The 15,685-nt window shown below is 44.0% G+C and overlaps 1 protein-coding gene across 2 annotated transcripts in view; it reads right to left on the reverse strand.

Moving 5' to 3' along the window:
• The window catches only part of RNF170 (ring finger protein 170), a 34,786-nt gene that overhangs the window by 8,609 nt on the left and 10,492 nt on the right, over positions 1-15,685 (reverse strand). For both annotated transcript variants that reach the window (XM_069572724.1, XM_069572725.1), the window contains 3 exons: positions 9,060-9,135; positions 7,302-7,410; positions 2,189-2,262 (listed from right to left, as the gene is read on the reverse strand). In XM_069572724.1, coding sequence (XP_069428825.1) covers positions 2,189-2,262; positions 7,302-7,410; positions 9,060-9,135 — 259 coding nt within the window. The remainder of the gene's footprint in view (positions 1-2,188; positions 2,263-7,301; positions 7,411-9,059; positions 9,136-15,685) is intronic.

Consider the following 15,685-nt stretch of genomic DNA (forward strand, 5'->3'; position numbering starts at 1 on the left):
TCTCTGACCAAAAAAGAAAGAAGTGACGGAGGGGAGTGGATAAGCCAGAACGACGGCTGAGAGGCACACACGTGTGTGTACGTTTCTGTGTGTTTGTGTCTCACAATACATTCTACATGGTTTCATTTATACAACGTCCAAAAATCAGGCAAAATGAAACAGTAATCCAGACGAGCATCCTGAGGCGATGAAACCATAAGCTATTAGCATGGTCCAATTAGGCTGGTCCAGATGAGGACTATTAGGGTCGTTATGACAGCAGTCCTGACAGTCACATGGTGGTCACCTCTAGGAGAGAAAGGTGGCGAGGAGGGCAGAGACTTGGACCAGGCACTGCAGAGGCTTCTGGGGCTGTAGCCAGTTTCCAGTTCTTCATCGAGGTGGTGGTTACTCCCTTCAGTTCAGTTGCTCGGTCGTGTCCGATTCTTTGCGACCCCATGGACTGCAGCACGCCAGGCCTCCCTGTCCATCACCAACTCCCGGAGTTTACCCAACCTCATGTCCATCAAGTCGGTGATGCCATCCAACCATCTCCTGCCTTCAACCCTAACCCTAACCCTTCTCCTGCCTTCAATCTTTCCCAGCATCAGGGTCTTTTTCAATGAGTCAGTTCTTCACATCAGGTGGCCAAAGTACTGGAGTTTCAGTTTCAGCATCAGTCCTTCCAATGAATATTCAGGACTGATTTCCTTTAGGATGGACTGGTTTGATCTTTTTGCAGTCCAAGGGACTCTCAAGAGTCTTCTCCAACACCACAATTCAAAAGCATCAATTCTTCGGTGCTCAGCTTTCTTTATGGTCCAACTCTCATATCTATACATGACTACTGGAAACACCATAGCCTTGACTGGACAGACCTTTGTTGGTTACGCAGGTGTGGCTTTGTGGTAAGCCGGTGAGCTATACTTTATTTGCGTGCTTTTCTGTATGTCCGTTAGAGTTGACGAAGAATTTTTGAAAACCTGCTGCTCCTTCTCTGGTTCTGTTCTGTGCTCTCTCTGGGTTGATGCCTTTCCCGTCTCAGTGGGGCTGCCACAGTGAGCAAATGGAGGCGCTCAAGTCTGGCTTCTCGACTTGGAAGCTCTTTGTCCTGGTCAGGACTTCCATTTGCCCTGGAAGACCTCCCACACATTCAGGACTCATTTTCAGGCGTGTATTTTAAATGAAAAATTAAACATAAAGGAAATTTTGAAAAACCATGTACAATTGATAGAACACCCCACTTTGCTATATTTATTAATTTAAAAACAAAGAACTTCAGTTTCCCAGAGTTTTCAGTATTTTGCGTCTCCGGTGTGTCAAAGGAATGGAGACCATTTGGCGCATCTCATGTGTCCTAACTTTTCTGCCTTAAATATGTGTCTATAAAAGCTCACTGCCGTCCTCCTGATGTAGTTTCTATATCAACTAGGATGGTCTGATCTGTTCTGATAATGCAATGTGGCTGCTGTTGCCAAAAGAGACATTTTTTATTAAAGCACTGTTCATCATTTAAAGCTATTTGGATCCTCAGCATGGAAGGGTAGATTAAAAATAAAGTACAACCAAAGAACAGTTTTTTTCAAAAGAAGTCTATGTCGGGGATATTTGCTTAAGCCTGATTGCTAGTTCAGTTATTCCTTTGCTGGAGTTACAGCAAAGACGTCTTAGGATTTGGGGTGCGGGGTGGGAGACTCAGTTTTTTTTCTCACAACAACTAAAGGGATATCAAAGGGCATTCCCTTCTTTGGGGCATCTTACAGACATTTAAAAAAAAATGGAGAAACATCATAGAAGTTTTGGAGAAATGAAGTCCTGCTAAAAATATAATAATAATTCAAGAGTCAGATACAGAAACTATATAATTGTGTCTGACTCTTTCTGACCCCACGGACTACACAGTCCATAGAATTCGCCAGGCCAGAATACTGGAGTGGTAGTCTTTCCCTTCTTCAGGGGATCTTCCCAACCCAGGGATCAAGCCCAGGTCTCCCACACTGAAGGCAGATTTTTTACCAGCTGAGACACCAGGGAAGCCCAAGAATACTGGAGTGGGTAGCTGATGCTTTCTCTAGCAGATCTTCTCGACCCAGGAATTGAACTGGGGCCTCCTGCATTGCAGGTGGATTCTTTACCAGCTGAGACACCAGGGAGGCCCAATTTACAAAATGGACTTGTATAAATGATGTTTTCCGGACACCAACATTACCGTTTGTCGACAGATTGGACAACTGATGGCCCCAAGCCACGAACCGTATCGCCAGTATGCCACAATGCAGGTACCTAATGGGAAGAAAAGATCGATTCTGATGTTGTTAAGCCCATATATCCCAAGAAAGTTTCATATATTTGAAATATTTTAACATCATCACCTACTTTAGAATGTTTTTTACTTCATCCAACCAACTTTTCAGGCAAATTCAAATCTAATAACAATTCCTAGCCACTGAAATATATTTTAATTTAAATTACAAGCTATGATACAAGCATTTTTACAATCAAAAGCAAGCATGAAGCCAGAAACTATAAAACTCTTAGAGGAAAACATAGGCAGAACACTCCGACATAAATCACAACAAGTCCTCTTTGACCCACCTCCCAGAGTAATGGAAATAAAAACAAAAATAAACCAATTGGACCTAATTAAACATAAAAGCTTTTGCACAGCAAGAGGAAAAGAAAACCTTCAGAATGGGAGAAAACAATCGTAAACCAAGCAACTGATGATTACTGCACAAAACATACAAGCAGCTCATGCAGTTCAGTATCAGAAAAATGAACAACCCGATCCAAACATGGGCAGAATATCTAAACAGACATTTCTCCAAAGAAATATACACAGATGGCCAACACACACATGAAAAGATGCTCAACATTTGCATTACTAAGAGAAATTCAAATCAAAACTCCGGTGAGCTATCGCCTCGTACCAGTCAGAACGGTCATCATCAAAAATACTACAGACATTTAATGCAGGTGAGGATGTGGGAGAAAGGGAATCCTCTTGCACTGTTGGTGGGAAGGTAAACTGATACAGCTTCTATGGGGAACAGTATGAAGACTGCTTAAAAAAACAAACAAACAAAAAACTAGGAATAAAACTACCATATGACCCAGCAATCCACTACTGGGCATACACCCTAGGGAAATCATAATTGAAAATGACACACGTACCCCTCCGTTCAGAGCAGCACTATTTACAACAGCTAGGACATGGAAGCAACTTAGATGTCCATCAACAGAAGAACAGATAGAGCAGCTGTGGTACATATGTATATACACACAATAGAATATGACATTTAAGTCAGTTCTACTGAGGTGGATGAACCTAGAGCCTGTTATACATAGTGAAGTAAGTAAAAAAATATAAAGACAAAGATCGTATATTAATGCATATATATGGAATCTAGAAAAATGGTACCGATGAACCTCCACGCAGGGCAGGAACAGAGATGCAGACGTAGAGAAGAGACCAGTGGGCATGGCGTGGGAAGGATGGGCCAAATTGAGCCAGTAGCACCAACATATACTCAGCCCACGTGCTCAGTAGTGAGCAGAAAACAGCTGGAATCACAGGGGACCCAGCTTGGTGCTCTGTGATGACCTCGTGGGGTGTGGTGAGGGAAGGCCGGGAGGCTCAGAAGGGAGGAAATATACATATTTATATGACTGATTCACATTGCTGAATAGCAGAAACCAATATAATGTTGTAAAGCAATTATCTTCCAATTAAAAAAAACAAAGCAAGCATAAACTGCTTCAGTGCTATAAGGCTTAACAGAAATTACTGCACTTCTTATGCAAAATAAAGAAAGTAACTGAACATGATTGTAAACAGGATAACTGACAAATCGGTGTCAATTTTCCATTCCAAATTTGGTGCATATGTTCTAAAAACACAAGTTCCATATTTTTAAAAGTTTAGAAAACCAAGCTGCTTAAGTAGCAGTAATTAGGTAATATGAGTAAGGAACCAAAGGATACAGAGATTACATGCTTCCTGCCCAAAGAAAGTTGATAATCCAGTTAAGTAATTGAGTCAGTTTTTATACTGGGTGGATTGGACTTCTCTGCTTGCAGGTGTTGACAAGCAGTGAAACAGGTAAACACAGCCTAATGGGAAGATTTGGATTCACAGACTCTAAAAAATGGTGGTCATTAAGCTCCATGTATATGCACTCAAGCTCAGACTAGTAACAAACGCAGAAGGAACATTTTTTAACACTGGCTGATGTTTACGGGGCCAGTTCACGTTCCTCTCTGCAGGCCCCCGTTTCTCGGATTGTCCAGGTTCCACTGTGCATCGAACTAAGGGCTTCCTGGCTCCTGCTACGTCCAGGGCCTTCTGTTTTCTTCCTCTCGCCTCAGCCACCCAGCTTAGGCCTCTGTGTTCCTTGTTCTGATTCTTCCAGATCAAACACATGTCCACAATTCAGAGCGAGCACTGACAATCAGACTGAGGATACCAAGGCAACACATTCAAATCAATCAGAAGGTAGTTAAATCCTGAACTGTGTCATGTTAACTTTTGGTACAAAAGGCGTACAGAATTTGAACCCAACTTTGTGGGATCGCTAAGATTTAGTTTGGCAGAACACAGGAGGGGAGGATGCTCCAGGTTTTACAATAAAAAAAGAATACGTGCCAGAGGCAGAAACAGTGGTACCTGAGGGGCCTGGTGAGCAAGCCACGGCTGGCCCACCTGGATATTAGTGACTGTAGGGGAAACTGGCTCAATTTAAAGAGGAATTTAAATGCCAAACCGCCTGTATCTGGGATTTTCTTCTGTTCTCAGAGTGCTGTGTTAGATAATATTTACTAAATACTCTGAGCAATCTAATGTCATATGGAAACTACGTGAAAGCAAAGGATGACAATCTGTGAGTACTACCACCATCGGTAACGACGCCTCAGATCTATCTAGTACCTTTTCACCCAGAAAGTCCAGTGTGCCTTGACACATGTTGACTGACTTAATCTTATTTCCACAAATCGGAACGCAGGCGTCCTTGTTTGCATGTTACATAACTGCCGCTCGCCTACACTGGAAAACCATGGGCCAACTAATAAACACTCGGTTCACACACATCTGTTGGGATGCGCCTGATGCTTTTTCTTGCTTCCTCAACTTTTCCTCTCTTTAAACGGGAGATCTGGGACATCCCTGTGGTCCAGAGGGTAAGATTTCACCTTCCAATGAAGAGGGTATGGGTTGAAACCCTGGTTGGGGAGGTTTGGCCACATGCCTTGTGGCCAAAAACAACACCAGAACATAGACAACGGGAGCAATATTGTAACAAACTCAATCAAGACTTCCAAAATAGTCCACATTAAAAAAAAAAAAAAAAGTTAAACCAAATAAATAAAAGGGCAATCCACCTCAACTAGAAGATGGGAGAGATGAGTCAATGACCTGAAGTCAGGCCACCATCTCTGCGGATCTTTTTGTAAAATGGGAATGAGACCCCACAAGATCTCTGGAGAATTAAATACAATGACGTGGGTTACAAATGCAAGGAAGGAGATGTGGGGGGGCTGCTGGTATCCTTGGCTCTGTAAAGGCACAGAACTACAGTTCCACACACGGAGCTGAGCTGGAGTGCCCCTCACACACCTCATATCAATATCCTTGAACTGCTATTCTAAGAGACACGCTCCTGTTTACTGTGAAGTTGAATAACTAGGTGCTATTTTTTTTTTTTTAACCTTTGGACCCACAGACAGTAAATAAATCTGTCCAACAAGCAGAGCAGGGTAACAGGAGAAGTCTAACCTATTACCTCAGACCCAGAGGTGAAAAACCAAGAGCACAGCACAGCCATCTTTCGGCTGCCTGGGTTATCTGCTCAGTGAATCGCCAGGGCCCGGCCTGGCAAACAGACTCTAACTAGCCAGCCAGACCTCCCGGATTCCCAGTGCTGGCCTGGGGTCTCGGGTGAGGGGACGGCTGGGGCCACGGCCAGACTCGGCGAGGGGCTCCAGCTGCAAAGACCAGCAACCAGAGCTCCGAGCAGGGAGCAGCTGTTTCCTCTGATGGCCGCTTAATTCCCCCCACCCCTCTGATCCTGCATTACTTTGCTGCTCACCAGCACTTCCAACAGGTAACTAAGGGTACACACTGAACTAGTCTTTTACAATTCGGTAGCTCCTTAAGGCTAAAACCTGAGGAAGAGGCTGAAATTAACAGGTGAGGCAATAACGGGACTGGCAAGCACTGACGGAAGGAGCACGAGGTATAGAAATCCTGCGTCACCTGGACAGGTTCCAAATTCTAGTTCATCCCCGACAGCATCAACAGGAACACGGTGTACCTCAGAATTCTGAATCGCACACAAAAGATACCAAGGGGAGAGAGCAATATGCAGATCAATGCACGCTACAGTTTTAATCAGTCTGGACGCGGAAACTGGGGACAGCCGGGGAGCAATCAGAACCCTATCCTGGTTCAAACAGAAACAGTCCCAATAAAAATCAGGTCTAGTGATGACAGAAACCTTAAGTAGCAAGTCTCGGTATAAACCAGCGATCATGCAGAATTCAGCCCTGGCTTTGACGTTAGACCGGGTTTAAAACCGAGCTCTATCCGCCTGCAGCTGGGATGCCCTCTGCCAAACCTCAGCACAGCTGCACCTCAGTCTCCTTGTCTGTGGGCTTGGAGGAGACGTGGTTATGTTGTGTCCAGCACACAGCAGGCACGGAATAACTGAACTTCCCCCATCTCCCGTGACCACAGCCAGCAAACAGCTACAGGACACCCCGCTGCTCTTGATGAACTCTTTCTGGAAGGTCGGGAAGAACACCCAGGGGTAGACAGCGCCTGCCCGGATACTAAGGGTGACATCAACGTTCCGTCTCGTTCCTCCACATGCTCCAGGGTTCGCGAGCCTCTGGGGGTCACGCAGGAACAGAGGGAAGCACCTCTGCGTTGACTCAGAGTGAAAAAGGGGTAGCAGAGCTGAGGGAAGGTCTCGGGCAAGGTCCCTGAGACAAGACTCTTCCTGACCCTTTGGAAAGAAGAAGTAACAAACGAAGACACCCAAAAGGTGATAAGAAAGGAGGGCTTCAGCGACTCCCTCGTGGTGCTGATACACTTACTATTCAAAGAAACACAGTGCTATTTACTGGGGAGGTGAATAACTATGTTTTTTTTAAGCCCACGGACACTCAATAAAAGTGGCTGAAAAAAAGAGCAGGATCCCAGAAGCAATCCATCCTACTCATAAAAATACAGACGGTGGTGGAGAGAAAATTAGGACTCCCGCTCACACAGGTCTCGGTCTAAACAGTCCCTTTCACCCAGAGGAGCAGAACCGTTTGCTCACCGCAAAAGAGATGTCCACAGTTGGTCTCCACGGGGAGGGAAGCTTGGTGTAAGCAGATCGGACAGTACATGTCAGTGTAGAACTGCTGTCGGGCAGCAGCAGGTGCATCCTGGCGAGAGAAACGCGAGCACGTTGAGACACGACACACACGGGCGTTGCAAAATCAGCTGCTTGCTCAAGCACAGGTGAGGATGCAGTCAGGACTGCGCAATCCTCAAAATCTGCAACAGGTACTCGGTTCAAGCCTTACAGATTTGATAAACTCACGAGCCTCCACTGCTGTTCCCCTTACCCTGCACGGGCTCTGCCTTTCTTCCTGAACACAGTCTAAAGATGAACGCCTGGACGAAGCCTGGAGTTACTCCACTAAAGAGCGCTCAGTTATTGTGAATTACTCTGCAGGCTGAGCTCAAGCCTTCATTCAGTGAAGAATCCGGTAGGCCAAGCAGCTCTCCAAGTGTTTACTTTCTTCTGTTTCTAACATCTGTTTCATTCACACATCCCTGACCGTGTTACATGTTTGGAGATTAAATGACATAGTTATATGTGAAATCACTTTGTAAATTATAAAACGGCATCCCTGCGTGAATTACTGATAACAAGAGCTCCGGAACACAATACTACGGATATGTTTACACTATTTCTGTGTCAATGGAATTAAGATCTATGAAGCAAGAATTCTTGTCCATTTAGTTCATGAATGAATTTCCAATGCCTGGAACAATATCTGGCATATGGTAGATGGTTAATAAATAAGAGGTAAATGGATATATCACAAAAACTCCCTTTGGAATTAAAGTTGGATTGGTGGGTAGGCAATCAATTTTTAATTTTTTTTTTTTTAATTTTATGTTCGCTATCTCAGGTGAAGGTGTGCTGTGCTTCAGTTGTGTCTGACTCTTTGCGACCCTATGGACAGTAGCCCACTAGCCTTCTCTGTCCATGGGATTCTCCAGGCAAGAATACTGGAGCGGGTTGCCGTGCCCTTCTCCAGGGGATCTTCCTGACCCAGGGATCAAACCCGCGTCTCTTAACAACTCCTGCACTGGCAGGTGGGTTCTTTATCACTAAAGCCGCCTGGGAAGCCCCATGAAGGTGTATAATATCCTATTTAACCCAGCCTTCATGAAATATATTTCTGGTTCCTGGTGAGTCCATACACCTAAAAACAAAGACGAGGCAGGCAGAAGAGAGTTCTCCTCTCTGCCTAGCTAGTTTTGTTCATTTTGATCAGAGAAGGAAAAAAAAAAAGGAAAAAACCCACCCGTTACAGTTATTTATTTGAAGGTCGTGCTAAGTCGCTTCAGTCGTGTCCGACTCTGTGCGACCCCATAGACAGCAGCCCACCAGGCTCCCCCGTCCCTGGGATTCTCCAGGCAAGAATACCGGAGTGGGTTGTCATTTCCTTCTCCAATTGAAGGTCTTAGGGGAAGGTATTTCAGAAAGAGTAGTTTTTTCACATTTCATTAAAGTCAATGAGACAGTGATTTTTTTTCCTTATCAGTTAAATAGGAAACTGCTGTCTTTTAAGTCAAGTTAAAATTAGCACATGAAAATATCTTAAATTAGATTAAGGCTAATCATTTGCCTAATCTGAAAATGTACAATCAATAGGATAAGGAAAGGTAACTCCAAGTAGGAGAGAAGCCCATGCTTCTGTGGAAGGAATTTACTGATATTTCATCACTATTTCTTCCGCAAAAGGAGTAAGGCTATGCCCTCCTCACACAAACGCACAGACTTGTATCACGACAGTACCTGTTCTGTTTGAAGCTGTTCCCGAAGCACCCTCACTAGCTCTTGGTTTTCTGGGTGAATATTTTGATGTGCATTTCTGTTGAAGAAAAACATAGTAAAGTTTCAATATAAAATACTGTCTGATGAATCAGTTTTCCTTCTCGATCTAACTTTTGACCTAGACTTCTGGTAACGTGAGAAGTAGAGATGATGGCCAACACCTGTACTCCAGCTGCAGGACTGAACGTTCCAGGCCATTCTGAGTGCACTGATCAGGTTTAACTAGAAATGATGAAACCCACAGGCCTAGTGCCTTGGGGACTGAATGTAATTGCAGACTTACACAGCATATAGAGAACAATTAACATGTTTACTTTTTCTGTAAAATGTCTCGTATTATTATGCAAGACATATCTTTTCCATATCTAATCAGGTCTTTCGCCCAACTTTTCACCCATAAAGACACCGGGACAGAAAAACACCCAAACCAAAATGTATGATGTAGAAAAGCCCAAACCTATCATACCACGAATATCTTAAAACATTAACAAGATGTGGATGGACCTAGAGTGTGTCATACAGAGTGAAGGCAGAAAGAGAAAACCAAATACTGCATGTTAACGTCTATATGTGGCATCTAGAAAAATGGCACAAATGAATCTGTTTCCAAGGTAGGGACAGAGGCGCAGACGCAGCGAACAGACTTGTGGGCACAGCGGGGGAGGGAGAGGGTGGCGTGAATTGAGAGAGTAGCACTGCCCTCTACACGCCACCATGTGCAGACAGACAGCTAGAGGGGACCTGCTGAAGCGCACAGGGAGCTCAGCGCTGCGCTCTGCGACGGCCTAGAGGGCTGGGATGGATGCATATATACGGCTGATTCGTAACACTGTACAGCAGAAACTCACACAGTGTAAGCAATTATACGCCAATTAAAAAAAAAAGAATCAAAGGTAAGATGTTAGTGGCTGATACAAAAGGACAAGACACGAGAGGACTGAAAATCAGAAGCGCTAGTTCAGGCTGCAGGGCGGGAAGCGCAGATTTACATCTGAATCGGTTTATTTTCATTTGGCTGTAGCAGTTTTTTCTAAACCCAAATCTCTTTTAACGGCAATATTTCAAATCCACTCAGCATCGGTGTTAATCTAGAGAAGGACCTTTACTCTCTGCCTGAATCAATATTCCCCAGCACCTAGAACTCCAAATCAGCATTTCAATGGGATAAGAAAAATTACAGATATCCATCCTATGGTTACTTAATTTATAGTAAAACATTTAAATTTTAGAAAAGAAAGCTGAAAAAATATAACCATTATTTCAGAGATGACAAAAAAGCAATTTAAAGTCAAATATCTAATCAGAAGCTTGACATCAATGTAATGAAACTGCTTGAACTCTGTTTAAACATCTTAAATTTTGGTGGATTATTTATTTTTAAATGTTATGTTCTTATGATTGAATGAATGAATCAGTGAAAGAAACTGATCCTACTCTGTGGGAAAAACAACCTATCCAGGAACAGGCTAGGAACTGTCTCATTTACACACCAGTATGGGCCTCCCTGGTGGTTCAGATGATAAAGAATCTGGCTGCAATGCAAGAAACCCAGCCTGGATCCCTAGGTTGGAAATTCTTGCCTGGAGAATCCCATGGACAGAGGACCCTGGTGGGCTACAGTCCATGGGGTTGCAGAGAGTCAAACATGACTGAGCAACTAACATTTTCACTTTTTCAAACACACAGCTAAATGGAAATTCTTGACTCTTTGACAGTGCAGAACCATTCATTTCCTTTCATTGAAAAAAAAGTCATGAGTTTCAGAGTGTGTGTATATATATATATTTATTATATATGCTATGCTAAGTCGCTTCAGTCATGTCCAACTCTGTGCGACCCCATAGACAGCAGCCCAGTAGGCTCCCCTGTCCCTGGGATCTGCCAGGCAAGAATGCTGGAGTGGGTTGCCATTTCCTTCTCCAATGCATGAAAGTGAAAAGTGAAAGGGAAGTCGCTCAGTCGTGTCTGACTCTGAGCGACCCCATGGATTGCAGCCTACCAGGCTCCTCTGTCCATGGGATTTTCCAGGCAAGAGTACTGGAGTGGGGTGCCATTGCCTTCTCCATTATTTTATATTATATATATTTATATGTTATATATATTTATTATATAGATATGTATAATATATAAATACAAATGTGATTATTATATATAAATATTTATATATATACAAAACCCATGTCACTGGAAGGTATTTCTTTTACTTTCTTTCCATAAGAGATATTGAAACTCTTAAATCTGACAGAATATTAGAACGTCAAGGTGCAGTCAAAGAATAAGAAAAAACAGCCCAAGATTCTGATCGTGGTGTGAGTTCAGGTAACTAAATGTGACTGGCAACTTTGGGTACAGAACCAAAAATCCAGAAAATGGGATAATCAAGATAGACTGAGAGCTAGATTAGAAAACCTGGAACATACTGTGGCAGAGAAAACTGCATGTTAGTCATTTGCCACTTCTGCTGCAGCCCATGACACCAAACCTAGACTTCACACCTGGCCCACCTTCCCCAGGTGACGTGAATCAGCCAATCTGGGGTTTCTGGGGCAGCACCAAGGAGCTGGTCTGCAATGGTAAGACCCCTATCACTTCCTTCCCGAAGAAGCAGTAGTCCTGGCCTGAAATAATCCCTACTTTTGCGAATAACTTCCTTGCCCCACCCTCCTTCTGCCTATGAAACCCTTCCATTTCATACAGCTCTTCAGGGCACCTCTCTACTTGCTGGACAAGAGGCTGCCTGATTCATGAATGGCTTAGTAAAGCCAATTAGATCTTCAAATGAACTGGCTGAATTTTTGTTCTTTAATACTATGATCACCTTAGCGATGAGAAAATGATTGCATTTGACACGAAGAAGGTCTAAACTGACATGCCAAAGTGAGTGGCTCTACGATGGAATAGAGGAACACCTGTTGTTTTATCTATCCAACGATTTATGGTCCTTCTAGGTTCTTTGAAAGGAGAAACCAAAAGTGTCAAACTAGTTAAGTTACACACAGCCCCGGAAAGGAGCCAGGAACCTCTCAGGTGAGGAAAGCAATGACACCCAAAGCCTGGGTCAAGAAATGAAACTGGAATCAAAGTTTACTGATATGCAAGCATGGGTTAAGCTGCATACCAGACCCTTGTCACTGGCTTCTGATCCATCAACACATGGCAGCTATTATTAGTGGCTTAAGAAGGAAGAACAAATAGAAAATATTTTTAAAGAAATTAATTAAACTACAAAGCACTGCTGAGAAATATTAAAGAAGACACCCCATGTTCACAGACCGGAAGACAACACTGTTAAGATGTCAATACTAGGAAGTGACCTAGCTACAGATTCAGTGCCACTTCTATCAAAATCCCAACAGCATTCTTGGCAGAAATAGAAAAACGCATCCTAAAATTTACACGGTATCTCCAGGGACTCCAAAAAGCCAAAATAATCTTGAAAGAGAGGAAAAGAAGTTGTAAGACACTTCCTGATTTCAAAACTTGTTGCAGTTATAGTAAAATCAATGGGGTACCGGTAACAAGAACAAACGTATAAACCAAGGGAGCAGGCCACAGAGACCAGAGAGAAACGCTTAGATATATACGGTTCATTGGCTTTTGACAAGGATGCTGAGCCCCTGTAGTGGAGTAAGGACAGCCTTTGCAACAAAAGATGTTGGAAAAACTGGATATCCACATGCAAAAGAATGACTCTGGACCCTTACCTCATATCATATACAAAAATTAACTCAAAATGGATCTAGCCCCTAAACTTACAAGCTAAAACTATAAACATCTTAGAAAAAACAGATGGAAATCTTTGTGACCTTCAACTTAACAATAACTTCTTAACCGTGACACCAAAACACGGGCAACAAAAGAGGAAAAAAAAAAAGATAAATTGGACTTCATCAAAATTTTAAAAAATTTTGTGTATCAAGGAACACTATCAAGAGGATAAAAGCAGGGCTTCCCTGGCGGCTCAGTGGTAAAGAATCCTCCTGCCGATGCAGGAGACATGGGTTCAATCCCTGATCTGGGAAGATCCCACACGCCTCGGAGCAACTAAGTCCACGCACCACAACTACGGAGCCCGCAGTCCAGAGCCAGGGGCAGCAACCACTGACGCCCTGACGTCCGGGCTCCACAAGAAGCCTGGGCACCCAAACTAGAGAGGAGCCCCCGCTCTCCACAATAGAGGAAGCCCATGCGCCCAGCGACAAAGACCCGGCACAGCAAAACAAATAAATACATAATAAATACGGTAAACCAAGGGAAAGAAGAAGTAAAAAAAGAGGCCAAAAGGACAACCATCGAATGAAACAGAATATTAATAAGTCATATATTTGATAAGTGATTGAGACGAAATATAGAAAGAACTCATGACTCAAACACCAAACAGCCAACAACCTAATTCAAATATGCACGAAGGACTGGAATAAACCATTTCTCTAAAGAAGATACACAAATCGCCAATAAGCACATGAAATGATGTCCAACATCATTAGTCATTAGTGAAACGCAAACCAAAACCACAATGAGATACCAATTCACATCCACGAGGAGGACCATCAAAAAAACAAAGTATCGACTGCTGGCCAGGATGCAGGGATGCTGGAGTGGTCGTGCGTGGCTGGGGGGAATGGAAGACGCGGCAGTTGCTGTGAAAAGCAGATTAAATGTTCCTCAAAAAGTTAAACACAGCGTTACTGTGTGATCCAGCAATTCCAGTCGAAAACAGGGACTCAAACACTTTCTTGTAGCCCCTCGTTCACAGAGTGCCATTCATAACAGCCAGAAGGTGGGAACAACCCAAACATCCATCAACAGATGAATAAATATAGTATACACGTGCCATGGAATACTATTCGGCCATAAAAAAGGAATAAAATTCTGGTGGATGATACAACATAGGTGAACCTAGAATGCATTACACTAAGAGAAATAAGCCAGACACAAAAGGACAAAATATGGTCCAATTCCTGTTTATGAGGTATGTAGACTAGCCTAATATCTTGAGACAGAAGGTGGAATAAAGGTTACCAGGGACTGGGAGGGGGGAACAGGGAGCTATTATTTAACTGGTAGAGTTTCTGTTTCAAATGGTGAGAAAGTTCTAGAAATAGACAGTGGTGATGGTTACACAGCACTGTGAATGTTCTTAATGCCAACGAGCACTTAAATGACGACTTTTATGTTACGGGTATTTCACTGCAATGTGAAGAATGAATCATAATGATTAAAAACATCCAAGAAATCACAGAAAACAGATAAAAGGTTTCTTTGTTCGACTCTTATCCTATGCATGCTGCCTCTCCTCCAACTTATTGGTGACTCCAGTTGGAAGGGACAGGATTACAGCTGCAAACTGAATTTGAATCTGAAGAGCCAGACGGCACCTTAAACTGACCTCCCTAACCAAGTCCAATCGTGTGACAGGTTCAATACAGCATCCGTGTACTGGGAGAGCACCTTATGCTATTTGAAAAGCTGTATCTTAAGCTGAAACCTCGGCATTCATGCCCACCTGCTGGCCCTATAGAGCAGGAAGTACATATACTGGTCTCTGCCCTGGTCCCTGGCACAGAGCTCCAGAAACACCTGCAAATCCCTAAGTGAGAAGTACACTGGGAGCACCCTGTATTCCATAATATTTGGTCTCTGCCCTGGTCCCTGGCACAGACCTCCAGAAACACTTGCAAATCCCTAAGTGAGAAGTACACTGGGAGCACCCTGTATTCCATAATATTTGGTCTCTGCCCTGGTCCCTGGCACAGAGCTCCTGAAACCCTTGTAAATTCCTGGGTGACAGGAGTATCTTTTGTTCTCAGCAGGTGACTCTGGGTGGGCACCCGGATGAGGGCTGGTCACCAGAACAACAAGGACAGGATTAGAAGGTTGGAATTTTCAGTGTCCCCCACCCCCTGACTCCTGGCCCCATTCTCCAGAAAGAGGAGCGGGCCCAGAAACAGAGTTAATAACGGATCGCGTCTACATGAAGATGCCTCCACAAAAATCCCTGGAGAGCTTCATGCAGGTGAACACATCCACCCCAGAAGGGGGATGACCCCACACCCCAACCCCACAGGGACAGAGGCTCCTGCACTCAGGACCGCCCCCCAGGCCTTGCCCAGTGCACCTCGTCACCTGTCTGAGTATCTGTATCCTTCATCACACCCCTTAATAAACTGGTAAGCCCACTGCTTCCCCGACTTCTGTGAGCTGCTCTGGCAAGGTAATCGAACCTGAGGCGGGGGTTATGAGAGTCTCCGATTTCTGGTGGAGAACCTGGGGACAGGAATCGGACAGAGGCTGTGGGTAACCTGGGGACCTATTACTGGCTGTTGGCATCTGCAGTGTGGTGGGATGGAGGCCCTAACCTGTGTGACGACCTGACAGTGTCTCCAGGCAGACAGGGTCAGAACTGAGTTAAATTGTGGGACACCCAGATGGTGTCAAGAAGAACTGCTTGGCAGGGGAAAAGCCACATACATTTGGTGACCAGAAGTAAAGAGTTCCGTGTAAGAATGAGGAGACACAGAAGACACAGACCGGAGGAACAGGTCCCTTCACTGCAGAAGCAGGAAATGTCCACAGGTCTTTCCTGG

Source organism: Ovis canadensis, chromosome 26 (assembly GCF_042477335.2).
Source record: "Ovis canadensis isolate MfBH-ARS-UI-01 breed Bighorn chromosome 26, ARS-UI_OviCan_v2, whole genome shotgun sequence".
Classification (NCBI taxonomy): domain Eukaryota; kingdom Metazoa; phylum Chordata; class Mammalia; order Artiodactyla; family Bovidae; genus Ovis; species Ovis canadensis.